Source organism: Terrapene carolina, unplaced genomic scaffold, assembly GCF_002925995.2.
Source record: "Terrapene carolina triunguis isolate 2854851 unplaced genomic scaffold, T_m_triunguis-2.0 Scaffold96, whole genome shotgun sequence".
NCBI classification, from domain to species: domain Eukaryota; kingdom Metazoa; phylum Chordata; order Testudines; family Emydidae; genus Terrapene; species Terrapene triunguis.
In genome coordinates this window covers 30,561,853-30,583,177 of record NW_020664447.1, presented here as the reverse complement: position 1 = coordinate 30,583,177, position 21,325 = coordinate 30,561,853, and the positions used below count along the sequence as shown (strand labels likewise).

General features: G+C 45.1%; 1 protein-coding gene and 1 non-coding gene across 2 annotated transcripts in view; both read left to right on the top strand.

The window, feature by feature from the left end:
- The window catches only part of CKAP5 (cytoskeleton associated protein 5), a 103,475-nt gene extending 83,007 nt beyond the window's left edge, over window positions 1-20,468 (top strand). Inside the window, exons 33-44 of the mRNA XM_029911530.1 lie at window positions 6,835-7,007; window positions 8,224-8,397; window positions 9,060-9,180; window positions 9,968-10,147; window positions 13,010-13,197; window positions 14,077-14,152; window positions 14,641-14,829; window positions 14,908-15,045; window positions 15,568-15,651; window positions 15,750-15,909; window positions 18,093-18,247; window positions 19,746-20,468. Coding sequence (XP_029767390.1) covers window positions 6,835-7,007; window positions 8,224-8,397; window positions 9,060-9,180; window positions 9,968-10,147; window positions 13,010-13,197; window positions 14,077-14,152; window positions 14,641-14,829; window positions 14,908-15,045; window positions 15,568-15,651; window positions 15,750-15,909; window positions 18,093-18,247; window positions 19,746-19,997 — 1,890 coding nt within the window. The 3' untranslated portion in view covers window positions 19,998-20,468. The remainder of the gene's footprint in view (window positions 1-6,834; window positions 7,008-8,223; window positions 8,398-9,059; window positions 9,181-9,967; window positions 10,148-13,009; window positions 13,198-14,076; window positions 14,153-14,640; window positions 14,830-14,907; window positions 15,046-15,567; window positions 15,652-15,749; window positions 15,910-18,092; window positions 18,248-19,745) is intronic.
- Window positions 9,235-9,345, top strand: LOC112117472. Its single transcript, XR_002908966.1, has one exon. It is a non-coding gene; the product is annotated as a small nucleolar RNA SNORD67 (small nucleolar RNA).
- Window positions 20,469-21,325: the final 857 nt, after the last annotated feature.

Genomic DNA, 21,325 nt, shown 5'->3' with positions numbered 1-21,325 from the left:
GGGTGGCAAGAGACCAGTCTCGATGATTCAAGCTATTGTAACCATGTAATAAAACTATAATTTAAAACAACCATTATACAAATTCCAATTTAATGAATGTAGGATGAAATTTTGAAATTCTCTCTCTAGTGGAGAGAACAGCAGATGGGAACTTGGAAAACCTCAGCTCTATTCCCAGCTCTGCCTCTGGCCTCCTGGGTAATTTTGGCCAAGTCACTTCACTTTTCTGTGCCTCATTTTCACCATCTGTACAGTGGGAATAATGTTTCCCTCATGGAGATCTGCTGATGAGAAGAACTGTGTAAGAGCTAAGTAGTAGTATTATTACTTGGCCCTAGTAGCAACACAGCTGCGCATCTATATGATAATTACAACTGCCTTGGTGACCACTAACTCCTAAAATTTCTGGGGTTTTTTGTTTAATTAAAAAAACCTAGAAAATTTGCTGACAAAGAACTTTGTCAAAGCAGAGTTACGGTTGCTGTGGTATATCATGCTTTTCCAGAAAGTAGAGTTCAGCAAAACTTGGTCATGTGAAAAACAGGGAATAGTGAAGGTATGTGTTGATACAACCTTAACTCCGCCTCTTCAAGTGATGTCCCAATATGTCCTCAACACGCACATGTGCTGTATTTAACAGGAGCTACCTACACTTGCCATACACTTGAACCATTAGGGTATGTCTACACTACGGGATTACTCCGAATTTACAGAATTTGATTTTGGGCAACCGATTGTATAAAGTCGAGTGCATGCGGCCACACTAAGCACATTAATTCGGCGGTGTGCATCCATGTACCAAGGCTAGCGTCGACTTCCGGAGCGTTGCACTGTGGGTAGCTATCCCATAGTTCCCGCAGTCTGCCCCGCCCATTGGAATTCTGGGTTGAGATCCCAATGCCTGATGGGGCAAAAAACATTGTCGCTGGTGGTTCTGGGTACAGCCTCACCCCTCCCTCCGTGAAAGCAACGGCAGACAACTGTTTCGCGCCTTTTTTCCTGGGTGAACTGTGCAGACGCCATACCATAGCATGGAGCCTGCTCAGCTCAAGACAGCAATCATGAACATTGTAAACACCTCGTACATTATTGTGCAGTTTATGCTGAACCAGAACCTGGAAAACCAGGCGAGGAGGAGGCTGCGACTGCAGCGCGGCGACGAGAGTGATGAGGACATGGACACAGAATTCTCTCAAACCGCGGGCCCCGGCGCTTTGGAAATCATGCTGTTAATGGGGCAGGTTATAGCCGTGGAACGCCGATTCTGGGCCCGGGGAACAAGCACAGACTGGTGGGACCGCATAGTGTTGCAGGTGTGGGACGATTCCCAGTGGCTGCGAAACTTTCGCATGCGTAAAGGCACTTCCATGGAACTTTGTGACTTGCTTTCCCCTGCCCTGAAGCGCCAGAATACCAAGATGAGAGCAGCTCTCACAGTTGAGAAGCGAGTGGCGATAGCCCTGTGGAAGCTTGCAACGCCAGACAGCTACCGGTCAGTCGGGAATCAATTCGGAGTGGGCAAATCTACTGTGGGGGCTGCTGTGATGCAAGTATCCGAAGCAATCACTGAGCTGCTGCTACCAAAAGTAGTGACTCTGGGAAATGTGCAGGTCATAGTGGATGGCTTTGCTGCAATGGGATTCCCTAACTGTGGTGGGGCGATAGATGGAACCCATATCCCTATCTTGGCACCGGAGCACCAGGGCAGCCAGTACATAAACCGCAAGGGGTACTTTTCAATAGTGCTGTAAGCACTGGTGGATCACAAGGGACGTTTCACCAACATCAACGTGGGATGTCCGGGAAGGGTTCATGACGCTCGCGTCTTCAGGAACGCTATTCTGTTTAAACGGCTGCAGCAAGAGATTTACTTCCCAGACCAGAAAATAACTGTTGGGGATGTTGAAATGCCAATAGTTATCCTTGGGGACCCAGCCTACCCCTTAATGCCATGGCTCATGAAGCCATACACAGGCAGCCTGGACAGTAGTCAGGAGCTGTTCAGCTACAGGCTGAGCAAGTGCAGAATGGTGGTAGAATGTGCATTTGGACGTTTAAAGGGTCGCTGGCACACGTTACTGACTCGCTCAGACCTCAGCCAAACCAATATTCCCATTGTTATTGCTGCTTGCTGTGTGCTCCACAATCTCTGAGAGAGTAAGGGGGAGACCTTTATGGCGGGGTGGGAGGCTGAGGCAAATCGCCTGGCTGCTGATTACACACAGCCAGACACCAGGGAGATTAGACGAGCACCAGGAAGCGCTGCGCATCAGAGAAGCTTTGAAACCAGTTTCATGACTGGTCAGGCTACTGTGTGAAAGTCTGTTTTTCTCCTTGATGAAAACCCACCCCCTTGATTGACTCATTCTCTGTAAGCAAACCACCCTCCTCCTTCGATCACAGCTTGCTTGCAAAGGAAATAGTCACTATTGTTTAAAAATCATGTATTCTTTATTAATTGATTATAAAAAGAGGGAGAGAACTGACAAGGTAGCCCGGGGGGGGGTTTGGGAGAAGGATAGGAGGGAAGGAAAAGGCCACTAAAAAAGTTCAATATAATGACAGCCTTTTGGTTGGGCTGTCCACTGGGGTGGAGTGGGAGGGTGCACGGAGCCCTCCCCCCCGCGTTCTTACATGTCTGGGTGAGGAGGCTATGGAACATGGTGAGGGGGGAGGGCGGTTATACAAGGGCTGCAGCGGCACTCTGTGATCCTGCTGCCGTTCCTGAAGCTCCACCAGACGCCGGAGTATGTCAGTTTGATCACGCAGCAGCCCCAGCGTTGCATCCCGCCACCTCTCATCTCTAACGTCTCTCGTCTCCTCACGTTCATCCCTCATGGCCTCACATTCACTGGCAGCTTTCCTGTACTGGGATAGGGTGACCTTCCACTCATTCAGATGAGCTCTTTCATTGCGGGTCGATTCCATGATTTCAGAGAACATTTCGTCTTGCGTCCTTTTTTTCCGCCACCTTATCTGAGATAGCCTTCGGGACGGAGGAGGGAGGCTTGAAAAATTTGCAGCTGCAGGAGGGAGGGAAAAAAGGGAGAGAAGTATTTAAAAAGATACATTTTACAGAACAATGCTTATACTCTTTCACGGTGAACAACACTATTCACATTACATAGCACATGTGATTTCAGTACAAGGTCGCATTTTGTATCTTAATATTGAGTGCCTGCGGCTTTGGTGTTAGAGATAACAGACGCAGGTCCGGGCAACAGAATTCGGCTTGCATGCGGCCATGGTAAGCCATTGTCTTTCGGCTTCTGCAGCCTTAAGAAAAGCAGCGCCCTTCTTTCCCACATACCAAGCAAAGCCCGTTGAGTGCTGCGGTTTTCCTGTTAACGTGCAGCAGCAGAAACCAAACTAAACCCCCCCCCCATCCAATTCTCTGGGATGATCACTTTACCCCTCCCCCCACCGCGTGGCTGGTATCAGGGAAGATCCCTGCTAGCCAAACGCGAAAAGCTCAGCGCCAATTCTTTCTCTCCCCCCCCTCCCCCACCACGCCCCCCCCCCCGATTGGCTAACTGCAGGGAAGGATTTCTTTTCAGCCACAGGCAAACAGCCCAGTAGGAACGGCCACCTCTGTCCCCTTAATTAAATTCCCGTATTTCAACCAGGTTACCATGAGTGATATCACTCTCCTGAAGATAACACAGCGAGATAAAGAATGGATCTTGCTTGAATGCCAGCAAACACCAGGACCATACACTGCCAGGCTTTGTCATGCAATGATACCAGATTACTTCCTACTAGCATGGCGTGGTCAAGTGTCCTACCATGGAGGACGGAATAAGGCAGCACTGCCCAGAAACCTTCTGCAAAGGCTTTTGGAGTACCTCCAGGAGAGCTTCATGGAGATGTCCCTGGAGGATTTCCGTTCCATCCCCAGACACGTTAACAGACTTTTCCAGTAGCTGTACTGGCCGCGAATGCATCCCAAGTCCTCAGGGCAAATTAATCATTTAAAAAAAACTTGCTTTTAAACCATGTTTTATATTTACAAAGGTACACTCACCAGAGGTCCGTTCCATGGCTTCATGGTCTGAGATAATGCCTTAGGAGGGTACTTTAGTCAGGCTGAGAAAAAGATCCTGGCTGTTGGGGAGAACGGAGTGCTGTGTGCTATCCGCAAGCTCCTCGTCATCGTCGTCCTCATCATTTTCCCCGTCCGCAGAATCCTCAGGCATGGCTGAGATTATCCCCTCCTCAGAATCCACGGTCAGGGGTGGGGTAGTGGTGGCGGCCCCCCCCTAGAATTGCATGCAGCTCAGTGTAGAAGCGGCATGTCTGCGGCTTTGCCCCGGACCTTCCATTTGTTTCTTTGGTTTTCTGGTAGGCTTGTCTGAGCTCCTTAACTTTCATGCAGCACTGTAGTGAGTCCCTATTGTGGCCTCTCTCCATCATACCCTTGGAGATTTTTTCAAATGTTTTGGCATTTCGTCTTTTGGAACGTAGTTCTGCTAGCACGGAATCCTCTCCCCGTATAGCGATCAGATCCAGTACCTCCCGTACGGTCCATGCTGGTGCTCTTTTTCGATTCTCGGACTGCATGGTTACCTGTGCTGATGAGCTCTGCGTGGTCACCTGTGCTCTCCACGCTGGGCAAACAGGAAATGAAATTCAAAAGTTCGCGGAGCTTTTCCTGTCCACCTGGCCAGTGCATCCGAGTTCAGATTGCTGTCCAGAGCGGTCACAATGGTGCACTGTGGGATAGCTCCCGGAGGCCAATACCATCGAATTGCGGCCACACTAACCCTAATTCGAAATGGCAATACCGATTTCAGCACTACTCCCCTCGTCGGGGAGGAGTTCAGAAATCGATTTTAACAGCCCTTTATTTCGAAGTAAATGGCTTCGTTGGGTGGATGGGTGCAAGGTTAATTCGATTTAACGCTGCTAAATTCGAACTAAACTCATAGTGTAGACCAGGCCTTAACCTACTTCGCAGAAAGTACACCACATTTGCTAAATTTTACAACCCCTTCATTTTTATGTGCATGATGCCATCTAATGCTATACTTTCATTTACCCTTCATTAAATTCAGTTCACACTAATCTCCCACTTAACTGCTGTCATTCCCCATGGCAAGAAGACCCCGGTGCCCCATTACTGATGCAATTTATGCTATGCAGTGCTGAAATGAGACATAGTGTATCTCTCAAGGTCCAGATGCATCTCTTCCTTCTGATCACACACGGGTCAGAGAGGGGCTTCCATACACACTCAAAGGGTTACAGCCCCTCAGATCACCTCCTGTCAGTCGCAGCTCTTCCAAGTTGCTCCAACTGATTCTTCCACTGTTCAGTGCATTTACACAGTGAATGCAGCTGGAGGGCATGCAGATAATTCCGAGTGACTAGTGACTATTTCCAGCTTGGTGGGAGGGGAGGTGTGGAGTTAGTTGCCTGGGCACGCACCTTAGCTCTTCACTTCCTGGTTTTCACAAATTCAGGCTTTGCTGAACTTGATGTTCTCGAAGAGCATGAAATACCACCAGGCAACTTTGACTGTGCATAAAGTTTTGTTGTCAGCAAGTTAAGGATTTCCCTACTCTGTGTAACTAAAAAGGTTTGTGGTTTGGCAGTGAGACCTCTCCCTATCCATTATACTCGTCTAATTGGCTTGCCTTCCCAGCTGGTATTTATAGAGTGGTTAAAACATGGAGTTTGTGTACATGTCTGTGTCTGCACTGCTTAGTTGTGAAATACAGCATTCCTAAGAGTGTGTGCAAGTGTTTGGAGGTCCTACATGAAGAATGTTATGAGGTGGGAACCCAGGCTGCTGCTACCTTGTCCCTTTTTCCCCCCCTCAAGGAAATAATAGAAGTTATTGGAATGAATTTATTTTGCTTCAGTCACTTATCCCTGGTAATTTTGCTCCCTATGTGAAGCAGTCCCACCTAAGTTCTCTTATTTTCCTTCCTCTTGCTTGTCCATTAGTGTTTTGGACTACTCACCAGAATGAGCAGTTAGTGTGACTATGCAGAAGCAACACTTAATCTTTCAGTCACCTGTTCTTTCTCAAAAGTTCTGTTCTCAGAATACCAAGGTTTAGCAGAAAGAACTGAAGTAGCTGGACCTCCCAGCCTCTTATAATCAGCTTTGCATGGTCAGTGCCCCAAGATTGCTGCTTGTGCAATCCCAAAAGGCCCTGCATTTCTAGAAGGGTCCCAAAGCTCAGTGGGATGGAGAGCACATCTGACAAGTGTGAATATGCAGAGCCAACATTCAATCAGATTATAGTTCCCAGTAAGTAACTTCTTTTCCTGAATCCTTTTTAGTAAGTTTATGAACTTACCTCTTCTCAGTAGAAGATATGGGAGCCCAGCTCCTTTAATGTAGCTTCAGCTTGGATTATTCACACTTGATACCTTGGAGAGGTTGCAGTGAAGAGGTTAAGAAAGCACCTCTCTTCTTTATAGGAAGGTGTCAGCACTGCCTGTACTTCTGCCTGGGGTCTTGAATGTGCTTTTATTATTCTCCACCTTGTATTGCAGGGGTACTCTTTGCTAAAACTTAATACTCTTACTTGTATACCGTAACTACTAGCTGTAATTTCTCAACCATGAAGACCTTAGAATCTGGAGGACACTTCAAATAGATTCTAACCATTCCAAGGTTAGTCATATTCAGGGCCTTAAGTTGATGGTCTGGTTGCTTCTCCGGAGGAAGGAGGCTAAATGTTGACCTCTCCTTTTATCCCATAGCACTATGCAGTAACTTCAGATGAATAGAGTAGGATTGTGTATATCATAGGTGGCAGCTGCAATTCCTAAAACATGTGCAGAGTTTGCAGACTGAACTGAAGTTGTCTTTCTCTCACAGCTTTCTGAGAAAGACATGAGCATGCTGGAGGAGAGAATAAAGCGGGCTGCTAAGAGACCTGCTGCTGCTCCAGCAAGGCAGGCAGAAGAGAAACCTCAGCGTGCTCCGAGCACGAATGCTAATGCTAGCGTGCTGAGGAAGGGACCGGCTGAGGACATTTCTTCCAAACTCAAGTATGTAATGAAATAGTTACGGTTTTCTATGGCTTCTGCAGTGTATGTGCTAAGAACATGTTCTGCAGTGTTACCTTAGTTCTTGTAGTCATTGTCTTTGCATGTTGTGAAAACTGTCTGGGCAAATATTGTAAAACAAAGTGTTTGTTTGAATCTCTCTTCATTGTTTTGTCTTGTCTGTCTGTCTCTTGAATCCTTTCTAAATGGTCTTGTGCCTTCTTTCACTGCTTCTCCATGGACAGAATTATGTATCGCACTTATAGGATGTAAGTACTGTCCACTAACCTCTTGGTAGCAGGGCTCTTGTATCTTTCTAACTTCTGCCTTAATCATTCCCTCTGAGTGCCTGACTTTTTATGCTGGCCAGTTCTAGGTATTTGTAAATAACTTAGACTAAAATTACAAGAATAGAGGGCTTCTACCAAGAGCAACTACAACCCAAACTGCTAGCAGACATGGCAATTCCATGCTGGGCAGCTGCTGGAAATATTAGGAGAACTCATTCCCATGTGTTGCATTAAACTTGGTATTGATTGGAATCCATTCTTAATTTGATAGGGCCAGTGTACAGAGGCCAGCTAGATGAGCATTTTGAATCTTAGAGCTTGGGGCTACATACCCATACTACAAACAAAGCTTAATAACTGTACCTTGCACCACATGTCAGTGTATTTTAGATCATTCTGATTTTTGGAGAAAAGGCCCCTGGTGAAACTTATGTAATAGAGATTAGATTCCCTTTAAGTGGAACATTCTAACATGCAAGTGTCTCAGGATCCTCGAGGAGTCCTGGATGCTGACTGGCTTGTCAGGTTACTAATGCAGTTAGTGTACCTTCTCTTAGCTGTGGTAAAGAAGACCTGAGCTTCAATAAGATGTCCCCTCAATGCCATCTTTGGTGCTGGATCTCAGTCATAGGCAGAGCAGTGCATGCCTGTCACAACTTCACTGTGGTCTATAGTGGGCTGTAGAGAAAACCAGCAGCTTCTCAGGTGAACTATGAAAGCAAGTAATTGGCAGCTACTCTCCTGGCTTGCGTAAGCCTTTACTGCTAACAGCTGGGGGAACTGTAAAGGGTTCAATTAGAGGACTGAATAAAATGAGATCTGCAACATCACGACCTTGATATGAGAGCTTAGGACTACCACTGGATGCTAGTGTTACCATGCAGGCTTAGTGTGTATAGACATAAACACCTTTCTTCTGGTTTCCATAGCCAAGCCCGCAACACGAGTGGCCATTCTGAGATGACACATACAGTTCCACGGGAATTCCAGCTGGATTTAGATGAAATTGAGAATGACAATGGCACAGTTCGATGCGAGATGCCAGCACTTGTACAGCACAAACTAGATGACATCTTTGAGCCAGTCCTCATCCCGGAACCCAAGTGAGTTTAAATGTGATCCTGCTTAGGTGAAAGCCAATTGAAACTGTCTAGAACAGAAGTGGACAAACTATGGCTCGCAGGCCACATCTGGCCTGTGGGATCCTCCTGCCCCGGGAGGCTCACCCCTGGCCCCTCCCCCGCTGCTCCCCTCCTCCGCAGCCTCAGCACGCTGTGGCGCCGGCACAATGCTCTGAGCGGCCAGGCAGCACAGCTGCAGAGCCCGGCCTGACCCAGTGATCTGTGCTGCGCGTGGCGTGGCCCAGCTCCAGCCGGGCAGCGCAGCTGTAGCGCCGCCAGCCACCAGTGCACCAAGCAGCGCAGTTGGATAGAGGGCAGGGGAGTTTGGGGGGGGGGGTCAGGTGCCCATGATCTTGCTACACAGAGGAAAAGGAAGCCTGGTCTCATGGTTAACGCATGGTCTGAGTGAGATTAGGTTGTACTCTCAGTTCTGTCCCAGGTGGCTATGTGATTAAGACACATCACTTAATATCTCTTTTCCATCCTCTGTAAATGAGAATTAAACTCTCCTCACAGGGATGTCTGTGAGGATGGATCCCGCTTTAAGTATCTTTTGAGATCTGACTGGAAGGCACCAGTGAAGTGCAGGTTGGAACTATTTTTCCATGGAGAGTCATAAGACCTTTCCCTTCCCAAATGTCTAGGATCCGTGCTGTGTCCCCACACTTCGATGACATGCACAGTAATACAGCTTCCACCATCAACTTTGTCATCTCCCAGGTAGCCAGTGGTGACATAAATACTAGTATCCAGGCTCTGGCACAGGTAAGTGGAACTTTTAGTTGGCAGCTACACTGCATTGAGCTAAGGCCAGTAGTCTGCGAGAGTGATGAGTTGCACACTGGTGGTGTTGCCATGTCAGGTGATGTGGTCACCACTCAGAATCTCCCTGATGACAAAGCCAAGTGCACAGGGGCCATCTGACTCGCTAATTCCATAACAGTTTTCCATCAGACAGAACGTAGGACGTGTTCTGTAGGTGGGAACTTGTACTAGATCATCATCCATATAGACTCCAGCTCTGAGCTGGTGATGGCTGTCAGTGATGATGAGATGGTGGTGGTGTCTTAAGACTCTTCCTATTTCAACTTTGCTTTTACCCCTGACATACGTTCAGGTTACTGGATGACTCACCTCCATGTTGTGCCGGTGAGGGTTAGTTTTTGATGAAACTGCCTTGCATATCCCAAGTGTAGGAGTTGCATGCCCTGACTCATAACCCTTGAACCATTCTGTTAGGGAGCGCCATGCCCAGAAAACTACACAAGACCAATAATTACAAAATCCATAATATAAGCTCTTGCTCACTCAAAATTTTGCACAGTTCCATGAGTATAGGATACAAGTCATAGCTAAGCAAGGGATCACTAATGCCACTGAATGTACTGGGATTAGTTGTAGAAGTGCAAAGTCACTAATTTTTAGATGAAGTTTTAGAAAGCAGATGTCTTGACTAATGGAATAGTAAGTGTGGGGGAAGCTAAGTTAAACATTGTTCCTGTACTGTTTGCAGAGGATCAACTTTAATGTGTCTGGGGTGTTTTGCTCTTAGATTGATGAGGTCCTCAGACAGGAGGACAAAGCAGAAGCCATGTCTGGCCACATTGACCAATTCCTAATAGCTACATTCATGCAGCTCCGACTGATCTACAACACACACATGGCAGATGAGAAACTGGACAAGGATGAGATAGTCAAGCTCTACAGCTGCATCATCGGGAACATGATCTCGGTAAGGCAGTGAGGAAAGGGAACAAGCCTTGTGCAAGTGGATGGGTGGAGATGAGACTGTCCTGCACTGGCCTTGCCACCTAGTGAATCTTGTTTAAGAAGGCTTCTTTCTAGCTATTCTCTAAAATGGCTCATTTGGAGCTAGTCTAGCAACAGCCCTGTGCAGGAAATCAAATTGGGTACAAAGTACATGAGGCATAGGGGGAGTGAGTGCTTCATGTCTGTCTCCAGCCAATGCTCAGATTAGCTGCAAGCATCCTGGGACAATAGGGGTTAAGGAATCTTATTCCAAAGAGGAATATAGTTAGACACACCCTCTGGATGGTTGGTGTGATGTATAGATTGAGCTTTGTGTCTAGTACTGTACAGAACATATGTACACTCATTGTTTTATGAAACTTGCTGAGAAATGGTAGCCCATTCTAAACATTAATTATACACGAGATGTTGATTGAATGGTGAACTTTCGTTCTGCCACGAATACCGCAGCTGAAAGGTTAGTGATTGCTACAGTTTGGGTTGTTCGTCTTCAATTGCTGAAAGCTTCTAGACTTGGTTTCTGTCAGAGGATAACTTTTTTTTTAAACTTTCTAATATGGCACAGTTATCTGAAATGAGGCAGTGGCAAGGGAGAAATACTTTCCCTGTTGCAATAGCTTGTGACCATCCTGAATAACTCTAGTGCTGAATTTGAGCAGGGATGAGGCCTTGTCTAAAGGAAGGAAAATATATTTTGATCATAATGCATATGCACAAGGGGGCTGAACTAAGGTTGCAGAGGCATCCTTAACTCTGGCATGTCCTAACTTGTAATTAGAGCTGGGCAAATAATGGACATTTTTGGGTTTGTTGGCAATTCTGAAAAATCAAATAAAGGTTTTCAGTTTGGGGTTGAATTGAAACCAACATATATATATATTTTTTTTAATCTTTCAGCCAATCAGAGTCAAAACTAAATTTAAAAACAAAATTTCATTTCAGCCGAAAACATATTCGTTTAGCTATTCAGTCATTTTTGACAAAAGAACAGGAAAACTAGATTCACAAAAGGGCTGTAGGAAGAGGTGGCAGTAATGCCTTCCTTTATAAGCTTTTGCCCAATGGTTAGGACACTCACCAGGGATTTGGGAGACTTGGGTTCAGTTCCCCCTGTTTTTGCCTGATGTGGAGATGAGATTTGAACTTGGGTCTCGCATGTGGGAGAGTGCCCTAGCTGCTGGGATACGCTGATGTGGGTCTTAACATGGGACAGCTTCAAGAGGAGAGATTGTTGTTCATAAATAGAGTAATTGGAGCAGGGACTTTGAACCTGGGTTTCCTCATCATAGGTTAGTGCCCTGTCTACTGGGCTGTGGAATCATTCTCTCACTTTACCTGGCCCAGTGACTACCCATTATCATCATGAGTATGAATGACAATGGTAGAGGAATGGTGAGACTTAAAAAAAATTGTAGGTTCCATCCAGGCTCTGGAGGGGAGTATGCTCTGGTGGGCACAGGCTCTTCTGCCCCAGCTACTCTCTTTCAGTCCTGTCTCTTTCCCCACCTTTGGCTTATTGTCCGAGCTCCATTCTCCTCACCTAGACACCTCTCAGCCTCCACTTCTTCAAGCTAATGGGCTCCCAGTCCCTGTCTCTTCTTGCCCAGCCAGTCCCCCTGCAAGTCTTGTCCCTTCTGTGTTCAAATCAGGCAGGCAGGTTCCTTCTCTGTGCTGCCTAGGCTCTAGCTGGGGGGTCCTGGACAGTCTCCCTGCTCTGTTTAGAGACCTGGACCCAGCATGACCTACAGTAGCCCAGAATAACTTGGCCAGATTCTGGTGGATTTTCACAGGGATTCTCCCTGCCAAATTTCATCCCCCGTCCCAAAGCATGGGGATGCTCAAGCTTTTCAAAGGATAGGTCACCAGAATATTTTAACATGGGCAGAACAACTTATTTTATCCCTAGCTTTGTTCTTGGAAACGGCAGAACCATTTTGATTGAAAATTTAAAAAAAAACCAAACAAACAAAAAACCATTAACTTGAGGCAGATAGCTGGTATGGAAAACTTCAGCCAAAACAGGTAAAATTTGGCAAAGGTGCAACTGAAAACAAGGGCTTATAGCGGGAAGTATTGGGAAACCTTAAGTGTTGGTACCAGGCCCACCTATGACTTTTTTTCTAGATTCTCTGGCATGCATGGTAATGCTTCATGTGTATCTAAGGTTGAAGGAAAAATAGCATATTGCAGTATCTGAAAAATAATGTAATAACATAGTATCTTAATGCATACACATAAAGAAACACAATTAAAATGCAGTTCTATCTTAGCTGGTGCTGTCTGTCAGTTTCTTGCATTGCCACCAACAATAAAGGTCTGCAAGTCAAATTAGCTCCTCAGGGTCCAGTGCAACTTCATTTTTTTTCCCCACGGGTTTGCACAGGTAATAGAGTTGCTTTATTTTAACCATTCTTGACACAAATGAAGCAGTAGAACCTTGCTTCTCCCTCTGAGCTGGGTTGGCTCAGGAGGGCCAAGAGTAGGAAATATAGTGAATTTCCATTTTAGTCATTGAAATCAGTAGCTCTGACCAATACACACATGGGGAGTAGATCTTTTGGGGAAAGAAACCATTTTTACATATTATGTTTTCAAAATAAAACCAACTAACATTTACATGTACAGCCTTAACTTCGGTATTTCCTGCCTTTGAATGCTTGACTCTATAACCTTAATATTCTTCCCATACATTTTAATAGACTATATAAACACTTTGTGAAAGAGGTGCATTTTTAAAGAGGGAGTTGCAAGTAGAAGCCCAGATGAGTCCCTAAACTAAATGGTGCATGCTGAAGAAATTTCTAATCCTGGCTTTGATTGGCAGCTATTCCAGATGGAGAGCCTGGCTCGGGAGGCCTCCACAGGAGTGCTGAAAGACTTAATGCATGGCCTCATTACATTAATGTTGGATTCACGGGTTGAAGACCTCGAGGAAGGGCAGCAGGTCATCCGATCAGTCAACCTTTTGGTGGTGAAGGTTCTGGAGAAGTCTGACCAGACCAACATATTGAGGTAAGTTAGTCTTTGCTAGAATCAGAGAAGACACAAGTTCTCTTCCTCTACAACAGTCCTATACCACATATGAAATACCACGTCACTGTTCGTGTATGTGATTTCAGAGAACATGGCTCTCCAGTCTGCTTTTACCATATGTTAGTCACTGTCTCATTGAGTCCTCTTGCAAGACAATGGCCTGTCAACTAAAGTGGTGAGCAAAGCTGGCTGTAGAATAGTTCACCTGGCTACTGAAAAAACAAGCATATCAGGACAGTAACTTTAGCTTCTGGCCCTGAATCTAAGGAAATGTCTACATAGTAGCTGGGAGCGTGCTTCCCAGTGCAGGTAGCCATGCTAAAAATAGCAGTGTGGCTTCAGCTGCTCAGACTAGCCACCTGAATACAAACCTGCCTGACTCCCTTGGGTATGTACTTGGGTGGCTAGCTTGAGTTGCCACCTGTACTGCTACAGCCATGCTGCTGTTTGTGCACGCTAGCTCAAGCAGAGCCTGTGAGTGTCTCTCTATGCTTGCTGGGAAGCATGCTCTCAGCTGCTGTGTAGATGTATCTAAAGGGGCACAGTTATAACTAAATCACTGTCCAATCTATATCATTGGGGTAAAGTTTTACAATGAACCATTCTACAACTTAAACTTGTAGTCTGTGTCGTTGGACTGTCAGTTGAACAGTTTTGACATGGTATGTTCTGCAGAAATTCAGCTCTCCATTTTTATGGAGCTGATAGTAAGATATTGGAGACAGGGAGGAGGTGCAGAGTATTGTGTGAAAGCTGAACTAGTTGTGATCTGTAGTCCCTGGTGTGATGTTCAGTAGGGCGGTGTTATTCCAATCCCTTTATAGCATTTGCCCATCTAATGCTATTTGTTCTCTCCAGTGCCCTGCTTGTTCTGCTCCAAGACAGTCTGCTAGCAACAGCCAGCTCTCCCAAGTTCTCGGAGCTTGTCATGAAGGTGAGCCTATAATGGGGGTTGTGTACTCACTTGGTCCTTCTCTGAAGTGTCTGTTCCTAATCCAGACTTGTTGGTTCAAACAGAAACAAGGTACTTTAAGACCAAGTTGGTGAACACAACTTTAAATACTACTCTAGTGCCTAGTCTAGATCATGTTAAGATAAAACTTGCCCCATCTATGCTAAGGTTCTAAAACATGCTAGTTTAAAATATTGATGTGTTAAACACCCCTTATCCTAGGTTAGACATACCCTTAGTGAGATTAGAAGCATCCAGCAGGCCCAGAGCAGTGTGTGAAGCTCCATGGTAGTGTACATACACTAATAACTCTGTCAATCTCCTGCTACTGGTAATGGAATCAACAGCAGCACTTACTCTTCTGGGCATCTAGCTCCAGATACTGACACCCTGGATACAGCAAAACTTGCAGCAGGAACTCCCCTCTGACTTGAGCAGTTGGTTCTTCATAAACTTTTCTTTCTCTCCAGTGTCTGTGGAGAATGGTGCGGCTTCTTCCTGAAACCATCAATAGCATCAACCTGGACCGAATCCTGCTGGACATACACATTTTCATGAAGGTGTTTCCCAAGGAGAAGCTGAAGCAGTGTAAAAGTGAATTCCCCATAAGGACACTTAAGACTCTGCTTCACACTCTGTGCAAGCTGAAAGGGCCCAAGGTTAGAGCAGAAACCAGCTATGTGCTTTAATTTAAGATGCTCAAGTGGCCTTTAAAGTTTTTATTATGTCTTTCTCAGATCTTGGACCATTTAACAATGATAGAAAACAAGAATGAATCTGAGCTGGAGGCTCACCTGTGTCGAGTAATGAAGCACTCCATGGATCAAACTGGAAGCAAGACTGATAAAGAGACAGAAAAGGGGGCTTCTCGCATAGTAAGTAACATGAAGTTAACAGTGGAGGTAGAGGTGGCAAATGGACTCTGTTCCAAGAAACAAGTTCCTAACTAGCTCCAGTCAGATGTGAAGTTAGGTTGCCCACTGGAACATGTGATCAGTGTCTGAAATTGGTCCCTCCAATGCTGTGCCTCTGAGATGCATTAAGGCACAATAGTACCCGTCTTGCTTGCTGAACATGAGCTCTGATAATGGCTGGTCCACTAAACTTTAACTGTGGCCAGAACAGGCTTTAAATGCACGTCTCCCAAGATGAGACTTCTAGTCTGATGTGTCATCCTCTGTACCTGACATCCGTATAAACCCGTCTTGTAAAAGACAGTTCTTTTGACCCAGTTAGCCTGTGCTGTTGTGGGTGTGTCTGTCTGTCCCTGAAGCTCCACAGCAGCTGGTAGGTCCTTGGCACTTGAGTGTATTGTAAATTGTTTAGCTAAGTATCTCTAATTTTTTGGGGATACCACTTTAAACTATCTTTTTCAGGAGTCTCAATTTCTTTCTTAGGATGAAAAGTCTTCAAAGGCCAAAGTAAATGATTTTTTAGCAGAGATATTTAAGAAGATTGGCTCCAAGGAGAACACTAAAGAGGTGAGTGCATTTTTACCATAGGAAGAAGGGGAAGATTATACCACCTCATGTGCCTACTGCAGTTTGGGTAACACATGGAAACTTTCCTCCTTCCCCAGGGTCTGGCAGAGCTGTATGAATACAAAAAGAAGTATTCTGATGCAGACATTGAGCCCTTCCTGAAAAACTCATCTCAGTTTTTCCAGAGCTACGTAGAACGAGGCCTCCGGCACATTGAGATGGAAAAGGAGGGCAAAGGACGCATTCCTTCATCTACAGGTACAGAGCTTCTTGGCAACACAAGTGAATTGGCCTGGGGACTTGGCATGCTGAATCTAGCTATAATGTGGCAACTGTAGCTGCTCCCATTAAGTGCCACTATGTTTGAGAGCCTTATGGGCTTCCAAAGTGACCCCCTTATTCTCTGAGCACTCGTTCGTGGCACATTCATGAAGTCACTATGGCACCTGTTGCAAAGACCACTCATGTTTTGCCACTCACAGGGAAGGTGCTGTGGTTACCTTACCGAACTAGGTGGGAAGAGATAGAGGTAAAGATCTGAAAAGACTTCAGTGCACATCATTCTGGTCATAGTTAGAGAAGTCCCCCTCTAAAAGAAAATTCAAAAACTTTTACTCTGTCTAATGGAGTGCAGTGCTCTGGAGTCCTATGTTGAAGGCCTGGCAAGCAAGCGATTCTTGTTGCAGTAACTTAGTCTGAAGTTCTCCTTATCCTAAGCTAGGCTTCCTTGGTGAAGCATACTATCAGGACATCACAGTGGCAGCTGCAAAATTCTCTCTCTTCTTTTAGGGCCGCTAAAATAGTGTCATAGGATCTTTGCATGAAACTGTCAGACTGAAGCAAGGCATAAACTTCGTAGATTTCACATCAACACAGCAGACATAAGATATAGCTTTTTCTTCTAATTTCCCCAATCTTGGCTAGGAATAGCCTGGCAACCCTTAGTAGGAGCAGTCTATATCAGGTAAGCTGTTAAGTCACCCTGTAAATGTCCCAGGAAGCCAGGGGATAGTCACAGTTCTCCATTCAAAGCTCGGTCACCACAGAGGCCTGCTTAACGGGCTATCTTGTGTACTAGATCCTTGCTCCCGTAAATTCTGAATTTCAGATGTCTCAACTTGCTCAGTGAAGTGTTTCAGTAGAACAGAACTCGGAAATTTGTCCGTAAGCACACTCCAGTAATTAAGAAAATGCAGTATAATAAAACTACAGATCCCATTAGGAAATCATGAAACATAGCAGTAGAATAGCTTCTTATAGTAAGGGGCACATACTACGCTTGACCTTCTGCTCCTAGAAGATCCCACACTGTGCCCATTGTGGTCTTTCCCCTTAACTCCCTCTTTCCCCCAAGTAATTTGTCACAAGCTTTGGCAGAAGGAGTGACTGAGTCTCTCAGAACCTCCTAAATGCTGCTGGTAATGCAGAACTAACTTCTGTCCCCACCTTGAAAAATCTGCACAGTCAAAAGATGATGTGCTAGCTAGCACCTCAGCAATGTAACCTTCCAAACTGCATTCATCATATTGCTTTGCTTCATTTAAAAGCTAAAAGGAATACTTCAGGACTCAGTGTTTCCTGTGGGTAGAGAGCATATGTGTACCTAAACTCCCTCAACTTTAAAGATCCAAGGCAACCTTCTGCCTCAGTCTCTCTTCTTAGTTTCTCCATTCCATGAAGAGAGAGAGCTCTTTTCATTAATTTGATAGTCTATCTGATATGTGGAGGCTAGAGGGAAAGGGAATCTTTGGAAGCTCTTTCACCACTCTCAATTACATGAAAAGGAATTGGGAGAAGCAGTGCCCTTAAGCTTCCTGCACAAGAATACTGGATGGGTTTAGGTCAATTGAGGAATACCTCAGTCCTCTGTCAAGTATCAGAGGGGTAGCCGTGTTAGTCTGGATCTGTAAAAAGCAACAGAGTCTCCTGTGGCACCTTTAAGACTAACAGATGTATTGGAGCATAAGCTTTCGTGGGTGAATGCCCACTTAGTGTATTGGAGCTTATGCTCCAATACATCTGTTAGTCTTAAAGGTGCCACAGGACTCTCAGTCCTCTGTGTTCCTCTAACTTGGCTTGCTGCACTGAAGAGCAAAGGATAAATGTCAAAGCCTTTCCCTCATGTAATTTCAATTTACCATTTGGTTTTAATAGCTACTCATGACCCACAATAGCCTCTTCAGCTGTTCCAATTAATGGCCAGAACATGTTGCCTTTTGGAGCTGCTTTGCTGCTCACTTATGGTGGCTTGACTTCTTTCAAAAAATGGGCTAATCATTGTCAACCCTCAAATCCATTGCCCTATCAGTAAATATAATTATGATTAATGGGATTTCCAAGAGCACAATGTGGGTTGATGTAGTCTCAAGCTCTAGATTGTTCTGTTGGATACTGCATGAGGCTACTAAGAGGCTTAAGCGTGTTCTTTTTCCCTTTCCTAGGAATTTCTCCTCAGACGGAGTTAACGTGTGTCCCCACTTCCACCAACACAGTGTCCTCATCCATAGGAAACACAAATGGGGAGGAGGTGGGGCCTTCAGTCTACCTGGAAAGGCTAAAAATCCTCAGGCAGCGTTGTGGCCTTGACAATGCAAAGGTATTGTACTTCTGAAGACCCCTATAAACTCTACAAGGGAAGTGGCTCACTTTGGGTGAGGCCAGTCATTTGGAGATCTGCTGTACAGTGCCCAGACTCTGATCCCAATGAGTCTTACTGCATGTCCTTGCCATCTGACTGCATGTCACCTTTCCTGGTGTAAATGGCTTTAAAGCCGTTACCTGGCTGAATAGACTTTGTTAGTGCTTCAATTCCCTTTTGTCTGCTGCACTGATGTAGACACCACTAGCCGCTACAACTCTGGAGTCTGTCTTCTCTTGCCAGGTAATTAACTGTGAGTTTCAGGGAAAAGCTAAATGACTTACCTTTAATTACTGGTCTCTAAAGGGTAATGCCTATATTAAGCTGTACTCCTGGGTCACATGACAGTGAGTGTTCTAAACTGCTGTACCCTCCCACTCTACAACAACTAAAAGCTGCATGAATGAACGGCTGTGTGGTTGGGGAACATGGGATTTTGAGGCAGCAATAATGCTGAATGTGCTCAGTACGTTACATCAGGAACCTATGGAATGGGTCAAACCTTCACTACATCCACTGCTCTCTGGGAAGCTTAGTTACACACTGAAAGATGGTTACTGCCAGCCACTTTAGACGCACTGGTGACTCCTGGAATAGCTACAAGGATTAGATGGTATAGATTTAGGTAAAACACTACCCTTACCTTTTAAGATAGGACATGCACATCAGTTTACATCTGAGTGCAAAATGGCATGTGGTGCAGACGTAAACTCAACTCTGTCACTGACTTTTGCAGATTCCCAGGAGAGCAGTGACTTGACTCTGAAGCACCTGATGGCAGAAGAATTCTGTCAGGCAATCCCAAGTTTTCTTTCTGCTCAGTTACTTCAGAATTCCTAACTGAGTCCTCATGATGCCATATGTGGGAGCACCGCTGTCTACACTGAGTGTTTAAATACAGTGGGAGACTTGCAGGATCTCAGCAGGCCTTCCCAATGAAATGGGAACTGATTTTTATCATCTCTGAAGAGAATGAGAGCTGTTGTGTGAGGATGGGCTTTGCTTTAAATCCTAAGTAGTACACAATAGTGCAGACCTTTGGCTCCTTTAGTTAATTGAGATGAGAAGCAGTAAGTGATTAAGCAAAGATTTAGGCTCTAAGGTAGGTAGGCCCAAACATGTAGAAAGCTTTTCACACATACAGGTAATTCAGAAGACTTGTGCTTAATGCTAGTGATCATGAGAAGCATGCGATTCACTCTGGTCACCACTAACACAAAATGGTGACCTCCTGGTTCCAAGTAGCTAATGCACCATGGCAATAGCTTACATATAATCTGTCCTGGAAATGGAGGAGTTGGAATGTATACACTGTACTAATGTTGGACTACTCCTTTTTTTCCTCTGTTGCATGTTTCCCATGAGGGTGAGGAGCCATCCATTTATGGTGTGGATTTCTTGCACAGCTTTTGCCCTCCAGTGTCTTAAATAACATCTCCTTTTCCCCACCCCATAGCAGGAAGACAGACCACCATTGACATCACTGCTCTCCAAACCAGCCCCTACAGTTGCATCCTCCACGGATATGCTGCACAGTAAGCTCTCTCAGCTCCGTGAGTCACGGGAGCACTACCAGCATTTGGACCTAGACTCCAATCAGACTCACTCCTCTGGCATTGGAACCACCACCTCTTCCTCCTCTTCCACAGCAGCCAATATTGATGACTTGAAAAAAAGACTGGAGAGAATAAAAAGCAGTCGCAAATGAAGCTGTTTGAGAGAGAGAGCATGGCTGCTGCTTAGCTGTCTTCAGCTTTAGTTTACTAAACTAGAAGTCTTCATAGTTAAAGGGGCCTCATTTAGGCCTAGTGTATACAAACTGATTTATGTATAATACAGTGGATTTTGGGGGATGATCTGAGTCATTGTGGCACAAGTATTTGTACATACTCTGCTTCTCAGTGAGCATCTCTTGACAATAGAAGATTGTGTATTAGGTGTAGTGTACAGACCTGTAAACAGCTGTCATCCTGCTCAGACTAGCTTCTCATACCTTGTTTTTTTATTTGTAAAATTGTATTAAGATCTTTTCTTAACTCTTAGAAGCTCTTTAGTGGTTTCACTTTTAATTTTGTGAATTCTTCTCCATGTAATCCTTGAACTGTTGATTCTGTATGGACGCATGGCATGGCGTAACTAATTTAAGTATCTTTTGTAAATAAAGTTTGCATTAACTATACCAGTCCCTGTAGGAGCAGCAGTGACTGTCCATGGGAATAGAAGCTACTGTGTATTCTTGGATGCTAGTGAATGGGTATTGCTGAGCTGAAACCAGCAGCTCTTGAGCTGAATACAGCAATTGGCTGCCCTGCGCTGCTGCTGCTACTATTCCTGGAAGGGAACCCTGGACTTTTCAGCCTTTTATTTCTACCAGCAGTATTGTTGCTGTTAATATGGCTGCCTTTCAACTTCTTCCTAAGAACATTCAGGAAGTAGAAAGGGATTATTGACTTTGCTAGACATTTGTTAGTCTATCTAGCAAATTCAAGTTACAGGCCCTGTGAAGTCACTACCAAGAGCAAGCATAGTCCCCATTGTGAATAAGTGCAGTGACACATCTGCCCCCTTCAAGAGAGGTTACTGAGAGAGAGAAATGTTCTTACAGAATAAGTAAGCGGCATCCCATGTTCAAAATATTCTCAGCTAGGAGTCAACGCTCATGGGGTTTTCCCTCAGGTAGCTGTGTATATGCAAGTGCATCCCAGCCTACAGAACCACCATTGCAATTATAAGAATCTGCTTAGGGTGATGGCATGCTAAAATCAAAATGTCTACAAGTTCTGTGATAATACCACTTTTTGAAGATTGTTGCCATTGGTTGTGATTAGTAAGAGGACATTTCCTCTGGCTACTACTTCCCCCAGAAATCCTTGGGCATAAAATTTTGACCCATATTGCATTGACTGCTTACTATTTAATGTGATGGTTGTCTTCAGCACACTTGTTATGGAATATGACTTGCATGTGTTTTTGAGCTGTATCCTGTGATACTCATGGTACAGAGGGTTTCTGTACTCTATTTCTGCTTCTAGGTTC